The sequence below is a fragment of the Coffea arabica genome, chromosome 10c (assembly GCF_036785885.1).
Source record: "Coffea arabica cultivar ET-39 chromosome 10c, Coffea Arabica ET-39 HiFi, whole genome shotgun sequence".
Classification (NCBI taxonomy): domain Eukaryota; kingdom Viridiplantae; phylum Streptophyta; class Magnoliopsida; order Gentianales; family Rubiaceae; genus Coffea; species Coffea arabica.
Genome location: NC_092329.1, coordinates 50,467,383 through 50,481,180, shown reverse-complemented (window position 1 = coordinate 50,481,180; position 13,798 = coordinate 50,467,383). Strand labels below are relative to the sequence as shown.

At 37.4% G+C, this 13,798-nt stretch overlaps 1 protein-coding gene across 1 annotated transcript; it reads right to left on the bottom strand.

The window, feature by feature from the left end:
- Window positions 1-862: 862 nt before the first annotated feature.
- Window positions 863-3,276, bottom strand: LOC113713841 (subtilisin-like protease). Its single transcript, XM_027237645.2, has one exon. It carries the CDS (start codon window positions 3,227-3,229, stop codon window positions 965-967), a length of 2,265 nt encoding a protein of 754 aa, XP_027093446.1. The 5' UTR covers window positions 3,230-3,276; the 3' UTR covers window positions 863-964.
- Between the last annotated feature and the right edge of the window lie 10,522 nt (window positions 3,277-13,798).

Sequence of the window (13,798 nt, the reverse complement as noted above, 5' to 3'; positions counted from 1 at the left end):
AAATTAAATATTTCTATATTTTTCTTTGTTCTTCTTAATAATTCTTGTTAATGTTCAAATGTCTACTGATATGTTCTTATGAAAAAATTTTAACTAACACAAATTATCATAAGAACTAAAACATTTATTTAGTAAAAATAATTTATATAATTTCAATTATTTTATCTACAGTTATGTCATCATTTTTTACACACTACAATGTTCTTGGATAGAAACTTATGATAATATTATTTCTAAAGGATAAACTATCAAAATATCATGTAACTGTGCATATGACTTATGATAATATCGTTTCTAAAGGACAAAACTCTCAAATTATCATGTAACTGAGCACATGAATGCCTTTTTAGACCTTTTGATACACATAAACGCTGACCTGTGTGCTTGGCCATTTGTTTGCAGGGAACATTTGTGAGCTTTTAGATTACAAGGGGTAACCTGCTATTCACCTCACATTACAGAGGCAAACTTGTAATTAAGCCTATAAATCTTTTGTATAAATGGGTTTAACAAAAAAAATTTACTAGCTTTCACTGAGTGCACGAAGTACTACGTAAGATATGTTTACCAAGTCTTGCAAACTATGTGCAACAATGGACATTAAAGCCAATATTGGAGCATTTATGTTCTTACTTTGGATGAAAAATTGTTATCTAAAAGCCTAATATTAACGTTGATCTCCCCCGTTTTACTGTTATGCAGTTCTTTTTCCCATCTATTTAATTAATTTTCAACAATGATTATCAATTATTGTTTGGTGGATAGAGTTTGGGATTAATTATTTCTCCTGCGATAATCTTGCTTTAAAATTGAACTTCCAAATTGCGATATTAAACGTGCCTGAAGAGCACAGCAAAAAGAATTGCTAAAACGATTCCAGATAATATTATGTCAAGCAAATTTCAAAATAATGCATATACAATCTGGACTCCAAGTTTATTTTACTGCTGCTGGTGCTGTAGAGCTAGAGCAACTCGCTGGTAATGAAAGTGACTGCAATTGGGCTCCTGACTGAGTACTTATCTGAAGTCCATGTCAGAGATCCTTGAGAAGCTGAAACGTTTGGAGCATTTGCAAGTCGAATGAATCTAACTTCATACGTCAATTTCTCGTGCAGCTTCGAGAATTTGAGCGTATCTGGTTCCACATTCACACTTACTCCTCGTGGTTGGACAATATTAACTGTGTAAACCGAATCAGCCTCACCAACATTAGTCACTGTTCTTGTATATGTCTGCGCAGTTGCTCCAAGGACGATGGAAAAAGAAGGGTAGTTTAGTTGTGAATCTGGTATCCTTGATTCTACCGAGCAGTTCACATGACGTTGTAGGAGCATGCCAACCTCCCTGTTGGTGTAATTCAGGCCGCATAGATAAGGTATGTATTCTTTAGGTTCAATATCGTAGACGAGGCCTGGATTGTTGGCTCTTGATGGGTTCACATGGCCTGCACCAGTGGCAAAGACATCAGCAGGGAGGAGGTTTAGTTGATCTGCAATTGGCTTCTTCTCGAGGTTGACAGAATCAGCTGTAGTCATGATTGCAGATTTAATTGCAGCGGGAGACCAATCAGGGTGTGCACTCTTGAGCAAGGCCGCGACACCGCTAAGGTGTGGGCAAGACATTGAGGTGCCAGAAAGGAAATTGAAAGTGGATTTTGTATTGGTGTTGTTTTCAACAGAGACAGGCCATGCTGCAAGAATACTCACCCCAGGGCCGACTATGTCTGGTTTCAAGATGCCTGGACTTGCCTCACTTGGGCCTCTAGATGAGAATGAAGCAACAGCCGGAGCTTGATCATCTCCTATTGCAGTTCCGTTGAAGAAGATTGCTGCCTTGGGCAACTTTGTGGAGTTCATATAAGCCTTGATCTTAACTCCATCAACATAACTCAAATGTGCAGCAGGAAGTACATGAGCATCAGCTTCTGTGGTGTAACCCCTATCCTCTGGGTTTATGATGATCATGGCTGCGCCACCAGCGGCCTTCACAAGTTCCCCCATTGTAACTCCTGGTAAACCTCTCTCACACAAGACTGTCTTTCCTTTGACACCAGTGTTGTTTAATGAATCTGGAAAACAATAAGCAGCAAATGGATCGCTCTTATTAGATCCGGGATAAACAAGAGGAAACATTGTTGAGGCGTAATCTTTAGGTTGGAAAGCTGATTCCCCTTCTAGTTTCTTATTGTTTCCAAGCATTGCAGAGGCCCTGATCTTTCTGTCCATGGTACTTGCACCAACAGTGAGAATCCAAGGGGCATCGTTACCCACAGAGAAATAATCAGGGCCTTCATTTCCGGCAGAGCAACTAACAAAAATACCCTTTTCCATTGCACTATACGCACCAAGCGGAACATAGTTGTCATAGAAAGGTTTGGATGTGCCACCAAGAGAAATGGAAATCACGTCGACCCCATCCTCAATAGCAGTGTCTATTCCAGCCAATACGTCACTCTCAGAGCAAACAGTGCTACATACCTTATATATTGCCAAGTGCGCAAGAGGCGCTACACCTGCAGCGGTGCCGTTTGCATTTCCATAGACATTGGCACCTTTGACAAAGTTTCCAGCGGCTGTGCTTGCAGTATGAGTACCGTGGCCAGTTTCATCAGCTGATGTACCATTTTGATCATCTTGGATGAAGTGTTGTGCACCAATGATTTTATTGTTACACAAGGATGCAGGTCTGAGTTCACACTTGCCCTTCCATTTAGCAGGTGGAGGAAGGATTCCGTCATCACTGAAGGAAGGGTGGTCAGGTGTGATTCCAGAGTCCAAGATGCCAATGATCACACCTTTACCATAATTTGAGTCTTTCCAGAATCCCACATTTTGTTGTAACCCCAGGAAACTAGGAGAATGAGTCGTATGTAGGGATAGTCTTTCTGGTGGGCGCGCAGAAATAAAACCTTTCTTTTTCTGCATTTCTTTCACTTCTTCAGGAGATAATTTCGCGGCAAATCCCTGCATCACGTTGCGATAGGAATAAACCATGCGAGAATCATAATTTGTGCTTTCAATTGCTGCTGGCAAAAATGAGCGGTGCCAGCTTTCCAAGTCTTCTGACTCGGTGACAGGACCGTCTCGGGGCTCAAGGCGAACGATATAGGTTTCTAAGTTGCTCTTTTGAGGAACTTCCCTTGCAATAGTAGCCAAAACACAGCAACTGAACAAGCAAAAGAGAGTGGAAATGACCATTAAAGCCATTTTCAACGCTTTTAAAGTCATTGTTAACAAACTAGAGATTATGTGCTTGATCTGCTAAACAAGGCATGCGTGTGTATAAAGAAAAGTGGAGAGGGTTAATTTCCTTTCTTTTCGAGCAGTGGTATTTATAGCCATCTGACCACTGATTATTCATGCATTTCCTGGGTAAAGTAATTTGGAAGAAAATACAGGGGATGGAACGGGGACTTCTTCCAATACGAATAGTCGACCAATCAATGGGCGGCATGCCACTGCAATCAGTTAACGTTATTGCTGGGGTTGGAGACTAAGAAAAACGCGTCCGTGGACTTGGAGTCTGTGGAATGGCGTTTCTAATACGAATAGTCTACCGATCAACGGGGCATCCCTCTCGCTGTTGCAATCAGTTAAATGCTAGTGTTGGCCTTGGAGAATAAGAAGGAATTTTTTTGTTTTTAATAATACATTTCACCCGTAACTGTCAGGTCCAAGATTCAAACCCTAAATCTAGCAATGGAGAAAATTCTAAGAGCAATGGGCTCGGGATTTTATGTTAGGGGCACCAATAATCAAACATATAATAAGACAATATTATACTAGCAAATAAAGTATAATAAATTTAAAATAAAGGTTGCACCCGCTAACAATAAGATGTTTTTTTTGTCGTAAAAGTTAAGGTATCAATATTAGATTCTCTAGTCATCTTATTTCCTAACAGTGCAACGGATGCGAGCCTGTGTTTTATAATATTTCATTTGATCAAAAACATCAATCATTGAATTAACATCATTTATTCGAGTTATTCCTTTCTTGATATCATTTGATCAATGCATAAACAAGAACATCATCATTGAAAAGCTCAATAAAGTTGGTAATGATGGACAGTTTGCAACACATTAAAAACATGTTATATTTCGTGTTTGTTTTTAACAAATACTCTTACTTTTTTTTTTTTTTTTGCCTTAAATCCAATTCAATCTTACATTTGGGGTTAGTTTTCTAACTTTTTTTAATTCAGGTCATGAATCTTACGTAGGGAGTTGGTTTATTATGGATTCACATAAAAACAAGTTAGTATTTCCTTATTGGTTGCAATTTAAAGGTATACTAGGTATTAGAGGTGGCAAAATGGGCGGGATTTGGTTGGGTTTGAGATGAAACCGGGTCATATGGGTTTGAGTCCAACCTTACCCATATGTGTTTTGGGACTAACTTGGGCGGGATCATTTTGGGATGGGTTTAGATTGATCCCGCCCAATACCCAAATCCATTTTCTACATATTTTTTTTCCTTTAATTCATTTTTTATTTTTTATATAGTTTTAATATTTTTGATTTATTAAATTTCTTTTAGTTTTATTAAATAAACATACAAGTGCTTTATACTCAAGATTCCCACCAAAAATTGGATTAACAAATAAAGGAAAAGATAGATATACAGCCATATTCCAACATATATCAAGATGGCCAAGGTCCTTAGGATGTTGAATATTTATTCTCATCATTGTCCAAGGATGACAGGTCTAAACTAATTGAAATGTTGGAAATTCTTGTGGATAATGACTAGGAAAACTACTAGATTATATTCGCTGGTATGACTATAAAAATTGTTAAAGATAATTTTTGAATCTAAGACTCCGTTTGGATTGACTATTTTTTCAAAAAATAAGTTTTTCAAATACAATGTTACAGTAATATACAATAACTCAAGAAACATCCCATCCATATTAGTATATCAAATATTTCAAAAAAATTTTATAGTAAAAATTTTTCATATACACTGTTACAATAAAATATTTCAAAAACACCTACCAAAAACAGCTAATCCAAACGGAGCTCTTGCCATTTGAGCCCAATGGGTACCCAAGTATTTCCCATCCTTTCCCATTCATTAATGGGTATAGTTGGGATGTGTCCCAATTTAAACCCCATACCAAATTATAATACCCATCCCGCCCAAAGTTCCTTTGGGCATGGGTAGCCCGTTGGGACTTGGGACAAATTGCCAGCTTTACTAGGTATTAATGATTATTTACTAACATGAATGTTACTTAATAGTAATCACAAGCAAATTCAACTAAAAGTTAGATTGTTATAAGATATCTTTTATAAAGAAAATTTGAAAGGAATAAAAAATAACTTAACACAAAGTTGGGGGGGGGGGGGGCAAAGTGATAGCATTACTTTCTTAGAAACAAATAGGTCCAATAAAAATTTTAGAAAAATCTTGGAAGCGGCTGTCCTTGTACCTTCCTCCCCCCGTCCCCGCCTAAGAGACCTGGGAGGCTAAGAAAACCATGCCCATGGACTTCAGAGTGTGGAATGGTGACTTGTAATTCGAATAGTCTACAAATCAAGGGCATCCCTCTTGGAGACCATGAAGAACACGTCAGGAGACTTGGAGTCTTTGGAATGGCAACTTCTAATTAATACGAATAGCCTTCAAATCAACGGGGCATCCCTGTCGCCATTCAAATCAGTTTACGTTAGTGTTGGCCTCGGAGACTAAGAAAAACATGTCCCTGGAGTCTTCGTAATTTTGGACTGATCATCTGCAGTGTGGAATAGAGAAACTTAAGACACCTTTAGTCTTTGAAGTTTTAAAGGACACCTTTAGTCTTTGAACTAATTAATTTTACTTATCAGGAATTGTCCAATGCAGAAATTGTCTTTTAAATGTGATATTGATCTATTGTCGCTATTAGCAGCCATTAATTCTTGAACAGCTTGCCTAGTGCAGTCGACGGTTTAATCCATCAAATCCTGTAAGTGGCAAATGAATGTCTAAAAAATTTGCATGGCATTAGATGAAAAAATGCTGTGCCTCAGTCGCAGTCCTCACTCCTCAGACCTTATCCGTGTTTGTTCCGCCACTACAAATTGGCATGCAAAAGCTTAGACAAAGATCGGCTGAACAACATCCCTTAACAAGTTCAGGAATGGAATAGAGAACATCGGGTTCAAAAGTCTCGGAAGGCTTGTAAACTCGATAAGCATTTTGTGCCCAACAAATCGGAAACATCTGAGAAAACAAGTTGTCAATCAAGATAGCAGCAAAATTAGAGCGCCAAGAAAGTTCCAATTGGGAAACTAGTGTCAATACCTGTAAAACTTGATACAGAATGACAAAGTCACCAATGATACCGAGAGAATTTGAAAAATTATTAGCCCCTACTTCTTTTTTTTTTTTTTTTCCAGTCCAAATGTAAGGTCTCAAATTCGGGATTTCTTACTTAAACTCCCTCCTCCTCCTCCTCCTCCTCCGTTGTTGCCCTCACTTCAGACGCTAATGAATGTGTAATTTTTATTTTTTGTGGCAGGGAATTATTTGTGAATGTTATATATATGGCGCTGGACCTCACAAGTTTGACACGCGCTTAACACATTACATGTGTGTCAAAGTCGTAAAGTGAAAACGTGCGACACAGGACGCGAGACCAATTTAACATGGCCCTAACATTAGTTCAGGATGACAAGTCAGACACTTACAGTTGACATGGCTTCCATATCATTAGTTCAGGAAGATATGGAGTATGGACACCTCGTTCATTTTTTGATTGCTGACTCAATTGCTAGGTGTATCGTGTCAGATTGCCCATTGACTAGCCACATCAGATTCTAGGGCTACATGGCTGCCATGTCAGATATGATAGGAAGGACACGTCAGGAAAAGGACTGACTCCATCGACGCCGATTTGGTGATGTTGCTGTCAAGTCATCTATGGATCATCAGCACGTCATCAAGGGCATAGGCTTTGGCTGACTTGGCAGAGATGTGGCGGCCAAGTCAGATAAACGTATGATGGGTCTGCTATGTCAGATTCTGGAAGCCAATGTGGATGACATGTCACTTTTCGTTTCAGGGTCAATTACGTTTGTTGACCTTTTTCCTTTATCACAAATCCCATTGGCCATTAGTAACGCAACAAAATCCTCTCTCTTCTCTAGTTGTCTTCTTTCTTTTCAGAGTCCCGCCCTCCTCGGCCGCTGCCACTTCTTCAAAGTTCAAACACACCGTTTTATCTCCTCCGCCAGGACCGCCACTACTGTTTAGAAGACCAGAAACCCACCGGCTAAACCCCCGGACTCAATTTAATCTCTCTCCATTAAGAAATCTTCGGACTGAAACAACGATCAGAGATTAAAACTTCAATCATCCGAAGCCTATATTAATGAAACAGTATTATCAGCCTACTATATAGTCTGGATCACTTGGAAGAGCCTTGGAGAAATCACATGCTCTAGACTGAACAAGCTTACAAATTTCTGCTTTACAATAAAAGCCCAAGCTAATTAAGGTCCTGATTTTGCGCTGATGACCCCTAGTCCTGCTATTTGTATAAAGCAGCCGTCTACAGCAGGCTACTAAATTTTGATGTATATTCCCAAAAACTTTTACGCTTTTATGCTTCTACCCGTTTCTAGAGGAAAACTGGGTAAGAAAGATTGAAAGACATCAGTCTAAACAATTATTTTAGCACTGATTGCTCATCGGGAAACTTAATTTATACTCAATACACACTCTTTTTATAGTACATAAGTTGGAAAAATATGCTCTTTAACAGAATATTGTCTCAAGTGTACTAACACAGCATCTCCTCATAAATTTTTTCCGTGTTTTAAGGTAAGTGAATTTTAAAAACATTTGCATTTTAGAGTAGTTAGTATACATCCACTGGGTATATTTAGCACATGTAATAATGTTGAAAAAAGAATTCAAAAACTTAACATCTGAAGAAGAGTTTCAACCCAGATTTGCTAGTGTGGTTGGTTTAATTATAAACGTGACAGTGTAGAATGTGGTTTAAGAGGCAAATTTAAGGAAGGGAACTGCATAAATGGCACAGGAAATCAGCAATGGATATGCCACACAAAATTTACTTAGGCATTCCAGGTGAGATGTCCAAGATCAAAGGAAGGAGGGCAAGGCAAGAATAGACGAGGAATCCACAAGATAAAATCGTGAATTCAAAAGCGTGCTAACAATTCTCAATTCAAGATGTTAGAGGGTCTAAAAGGCTGGTTTTTGCTATCACGGTGTAACAAATTCCAAAAGCTCATAATGTAGTCATCTTTAGGCCTAAACAGCTACAGTTTTTGGCATTACCGAATCCATTGTTGATGAGATTGGGTATGCTGTTATCGGAAAGATTTCAAAAAGACATGAAAGCTGCTCTCTTCTAAGTATATTGTTTCTTACTTGTATGGGATTCTGATGTACATGAGAGTTACTCTCTTGTAAGATCTTACTTGTTCATAGAAATAAATATTTTATAGTTTTGCCTTATTCAAAACAATATAAAAAAGAAATCCTTCATCTGCAACATCCAATCTCACCAACTCCTCGAGTTCCCCAATGTGAGATTCAAGCTGGTATCTGGTGAAGGTATCAAAAGGGGGTCTTCCCCTCAAGGCCTGACCATGAGTGGATCCACTGGTGTCCCTTCAGAATTTGGCAAATTGGTAGACATTTTAGTCAATAGGGATTTCAAAGTTCAGGTGATTAGAACTTGAGATTTCAAAAAATTGAAAGGGCTATCAGTGGAAAAGGATGCAATGCCTTATCTCCAAGAACTAGAGGTGGTGAGACTCAAATTAGTGGATTGGCATCGAAAACTTAAATAAGCTCCAATTCTTGGTTTGATCAAATGGGTAACGCCTTGATAATGAAGTTACAGCATAAAGGAAGAGACAGATACCGAGAATTTGCTCAAACTTCAGAAATTAGTCATATATTGTAGATACGGGAAACAGAAGGAACGTCACCTAGGAAGAAAGAAAAGACTCCAAGCAAAGTTGTATGCAAACAACACTATTTTGAAATTCCAATTCTCAAGCTTCCTTGATTTTTTTTGGGAACATATTTTCTCTTTTTTTTTTTTTTTATCTTTTGTAATCGTATCAGGTTATGAGTCCAAACTTTAGTTTTCTTTGATTCTCTACCCAAAATCCCCTGTTTACCTCATTGTTATCTAAGAATTTGGATTTAGCAAAAAGATGTTAACGAATGTCAAATAGAAAGTTTTGACATTATTTCGTTTGAAGCATCTAAAACTCATGAATGTCAGAGCTGAAATCATTCCAAAATATGTCACAAATCACTATAGCATACATCACGCAATAGACGAAGCAACTAGTCTTCCAGTAATTTTACTACTATACTCATTTTAAGGCAAAGCCTGGTTAGTAGCGATTTAGCTAACACACCAACACATAATACTTAGTTGAACATATCAAATCACACAATCCAACCATTGAAAAATGAAGGAATTGAGAATAGAACAACTAAACGAAGCCTGATATGCGCTATTATAAAACCTCTCTATTTAGAAGAAATACTTGGTTGACATCAATCACGCAACGCAAATAGAGAATGCAAAACTGAAAGATAGAGGGGATATGGCCCGTGGCACACGGACAATGGAGGGCAGGAGACTGAAGACGAACACCCAAAATTTTCAACGGCATCGAGTTTTGGCATGAGAAATGCATTCAGTTCTGTTTCTTCCTACTTCACTCATCTCATTTTCCAGCATTTTTAAAAGACACTATTGCAAGCACATGTTGCCGTTGATGATGCTGCTGTTTTGATATTTCTCCCTTTTTTCTATTAATTCTCAACACTCTGTCCACTGTCTTGAATTTCTGCTTCTTTGAGGAGTTTTTTTAAACAGATACCAGCCCATCCATGGTACTTTTGATTTTGATATATGCTCTATCACTAGCAATGCTACTAACCTTGAAAACATATTTGTCTGATTTGCGAGGAAATGAAGAAGCTAAGCTCGTGGGCATCAATAAGCCCAAAAGCCAACTCATTTCCCAAGTCCAATAACTCAAGTTCTTGAAGTGCTAGAGTTAGATGGACGACCAGAAGCCAATCTTACATGAGACAAGGTCAGGAGAAGATCCAATGGAAGCCCACCAACATTTGCCCAACCTAGCCAAAATTGTGCTGAATAATGCCTACAGTGGATAAGCAAAGCATTTCAAGAATGGAGGATTTCCATAAGTCAAGGAGTTAGAGCTTCAGAAATTGAACTTAAAATGAATGAGCTTGCAAAATGGCACCATGCCTTGTATCCAAAAATTGATCTTGGCACACTGCACATTATGTTCGTGAGTTGCCTAGAGGCATCCAGTACTTAAACAGGCTCCAATTCCTTGGGTTCTATAATATGATTGAGGAGTTTTTCACCATGCTACAGGATAAAGGAGTTGAGGTATATAAAACAAAAAAAAATTGCTCAAATTTCGGATATTGTCATTGGAAGCTGCGTGATTTCACGTTGCTTGTTAACATTTTAAAGCTCGAAAAATTCATCAAATATTACTTATCGTGAAGGTAATGATTCAGATAGCTTTTGCGTTTCGCAGCTTTAGAGCTCATAAAATTGGAAGGCTACTTTTCTAAGTGAGCAAAATGTGGATTATATATAGTTGCATGGCGCCTACGTCTAAATGAATTGATTGAGTGGATTAAAAGTCTTCAAAACTTTAACCAAACTCAATTAAGAAGATCTATTGACATGAGATATTTGAAATTATGTTCCCATCCAGAGTCGTTACATAAAGCAAATGACAATAGTTTAAATCTTCCACCACCTTTTATGGTTGGAAGTGTCAAGTGGTGCATATATTACACGAGTGATTCTGCGTGAAGTTTATTGTAAATTAAGATATGAAGGAGATAGAGGGTTCCATTAAGTGCCGAATTTCTTTTCAGCTTAAGTTTCATGAAAAGGGAGCTTATCATTTTCCATTCTTCCCCAGCTAAAATCCTTTCCTAATTCATAAGGTTCATAATTTCTATTTGAGCTGCTTCCAAGAGCATCTCTTCTTCGGTCATCCGTTTCTCCTCACCTTCTTTTTTCTTTTCAATTGGCCTTATTGTTGCTTGCCATGCTACTTGTATTGCCTCCCTCTCAGCTTGTTTAACAATATCTCTTGTTCCATCTTTCCTTCTTCTATTTCTATGAAATTCGTCTTGAAGTTCCAGACTCCTAGTTCTCCATCTTGGGCTTTCTTTCCTTCTTTCTTTAGTTAAATCAAACAAAAACATGAAAACTTACTATTCTAATTCATTTCTCTTTTATCCCTTTCCTCTTGTTTTCCTCCTTCTCTTAATTTGGTTTTAGATCTAGATTTGTAAGTTTTCCTTTTTGCTCTTAATTTTGTGTTATGGCAGCAACATCATTATCATAGATCTGTCAGAGTATTGTTGGAAACAAAGGCTTTTTTTGTTTTGTCTTTTCTTTTCTTGGGAAGAAATGCAGAGATTTAGGAAATTAAAAACCAAAAACCGATTTAATGTTACGGTTTCCTGATTGTTGAACGAATTTAGCCGATTCCTAGTTCAATCAGCCAAATTGGACAGCTCGGTCCGAGTTTAAAAATGGAGTATGTAACCCTTCTGTAACCTTACCTAATACCAAATGACCTCTGTTAAGGTTTCAAAATAGTCATAATACCCATTTATAATTTTATATAAAGTGAGAAATGCACGGAATTCATGATTGGTTATGATAATTGAATCAAACACACTAAAAAAATGCATATGATAGAATCAGACTATTCACTTGATCCCGCTATGATTTGCATGAATTACTTTATCCTACCACTGATAATTCATCAAGTCATAAGACTTACTATTTGGATTGTGATCTTTTGTAAAAAAATTTTACGTTTTTTATGAACATATTTGTCAATTATCTTTTACTTCATGTATATCAAATCATCACAGTATATTTTTTTGATAAAAATTCCTAAAAATAGCAATTCAAGCGTGACTTGCTTTGGTCAAAGTTGATCAACTTAATTAATGTGGCCGTTTGCGTTTTGCTTGTGATTCGGCCCACCAAATGGGCTGGATCCATAAACCCAACAAAATCCTGCTAAAGCTTTCTATGGAAGGGTAATGTTCCCGGACACAACATATCATAGGGCTGCAAACGAATCGAGCCGCTCGCGAGCCGCTCGCGAGCGGCTCGAGTCAAGCTCGAGTCGAGCTCGAGATTAATCGAGCTCGAGTCGAGCTCGAGCCAGCTCGAGTCAAACTCGAGCTCGAACTCGAGCTCAGAATATTAAGCTCGTTAGCTCGCGAGCCGGCTCGCGAGCTTGAGTATATATATTTATATATATATTTTATTTTTATTTAATAATAAAATTACGTATATTATATATAAATATATTTTAATTTTTTATTTTCATAGTGAAATTACGTATATATCCTTAATATTTTATTATTTATTCAGAAAAAATTATTATTTTTTTTATTTTTTTAAAAATAAAATAATTTTTTTTTTTTTTTTTCGAGCTCGAGCTCGAACTCGAGCTCGGCTCGACTTGATTCGAGTCGAGCTCGAGCTCGAAAATTGCCAGCTCGTCGAGCTCGAGCTCGAGCTCGAGTTTGGTAAAATTTAGTCGAGGCTCGGCTCGATTAGCTCAAAGCTCGACTCGGCTCGGCTCGTTTGCAGCCCTACTCGACACACAAGAGTTGGATCTTCCGTGGCTTATGATTGTTACAACAACTCCGGAGGGCACACTGATAAGAAAGACTAACGTTTTTCTTTGGGAAAATTTTCTGCGAATTCTACGTGTAACAAGTCATTGCTGCGGGCCGTGATATTTACGCATTCATTGATGGATCTAAGGTCAAAAATTACACCACAGGCTGCATAGCAACTTGTGACAGTTTGGACTTTGAAAAGTGTTGGAAGTGGTTCATGCTCTGGCATTGGCTGCAGCTAGAAGTGACAATTTGGATTGAGATCCATTTATCCATCCATATAATCCATAATTAAATGGATAATGGATTATCCATTTATAGTATTGGTTTTAAATGGTTGATCAAAGTAAAACCATTAAATTAAATGGATTTATATGGATTATCCACAAAAACCATATATATCCATTTACTTAAAAACCAAATAAAAGAGAGTGAAAGGAAATGACTAAAAAAGGAGCCATCCTAAAATTGTAGTTGGAGTGTGAAAAAGCCATCCCCGTGAATGGTAAAACCAACCCTGAAACTGAATGTTGGGGTTTACTGCTGAACTAATTAATCATTCCTTTGTTTCTTCTTCTAGACTCCACAGTACAAAGGGATTTCGATTGGCTTTGAAGAGGTCAGGACAAAGGGAACATGCCCTGCTTGGTACACCCATGCACCTGATTACTAGATGTTGAGTTCAAAAGTCATCCGTGGCTTTAGTAGTAGACATTGCAAGTGTTGTGTGAGCACGAATAAAAGCCAGTGTTGGTATTTTTGTAGATACCCTACATGCGGTCTATGTAGGACTTCTATTGTTTGGGCTAGTTTGCAATATATGGCTACTCTGTAATATGTAATATATATATATATATATACATATATATAATAATAATAATTTCAGATAGTTTTTTAGTGAAATGAAGGTTCATTTTGCTTGAATTTACATCTGTGGTATTTTGTGGCTTGAATTTATAAGAAATAGTAATACAAAAAAAAAGTAACAAAAATATTTAAATGGATTATAAATGGATAATTGGTTTTTATTTAATCCATTTAGATCCATCCATTTAGATCCATTTATTAAATGGATCTAAATGGATTGGATAAATTTCATCCACC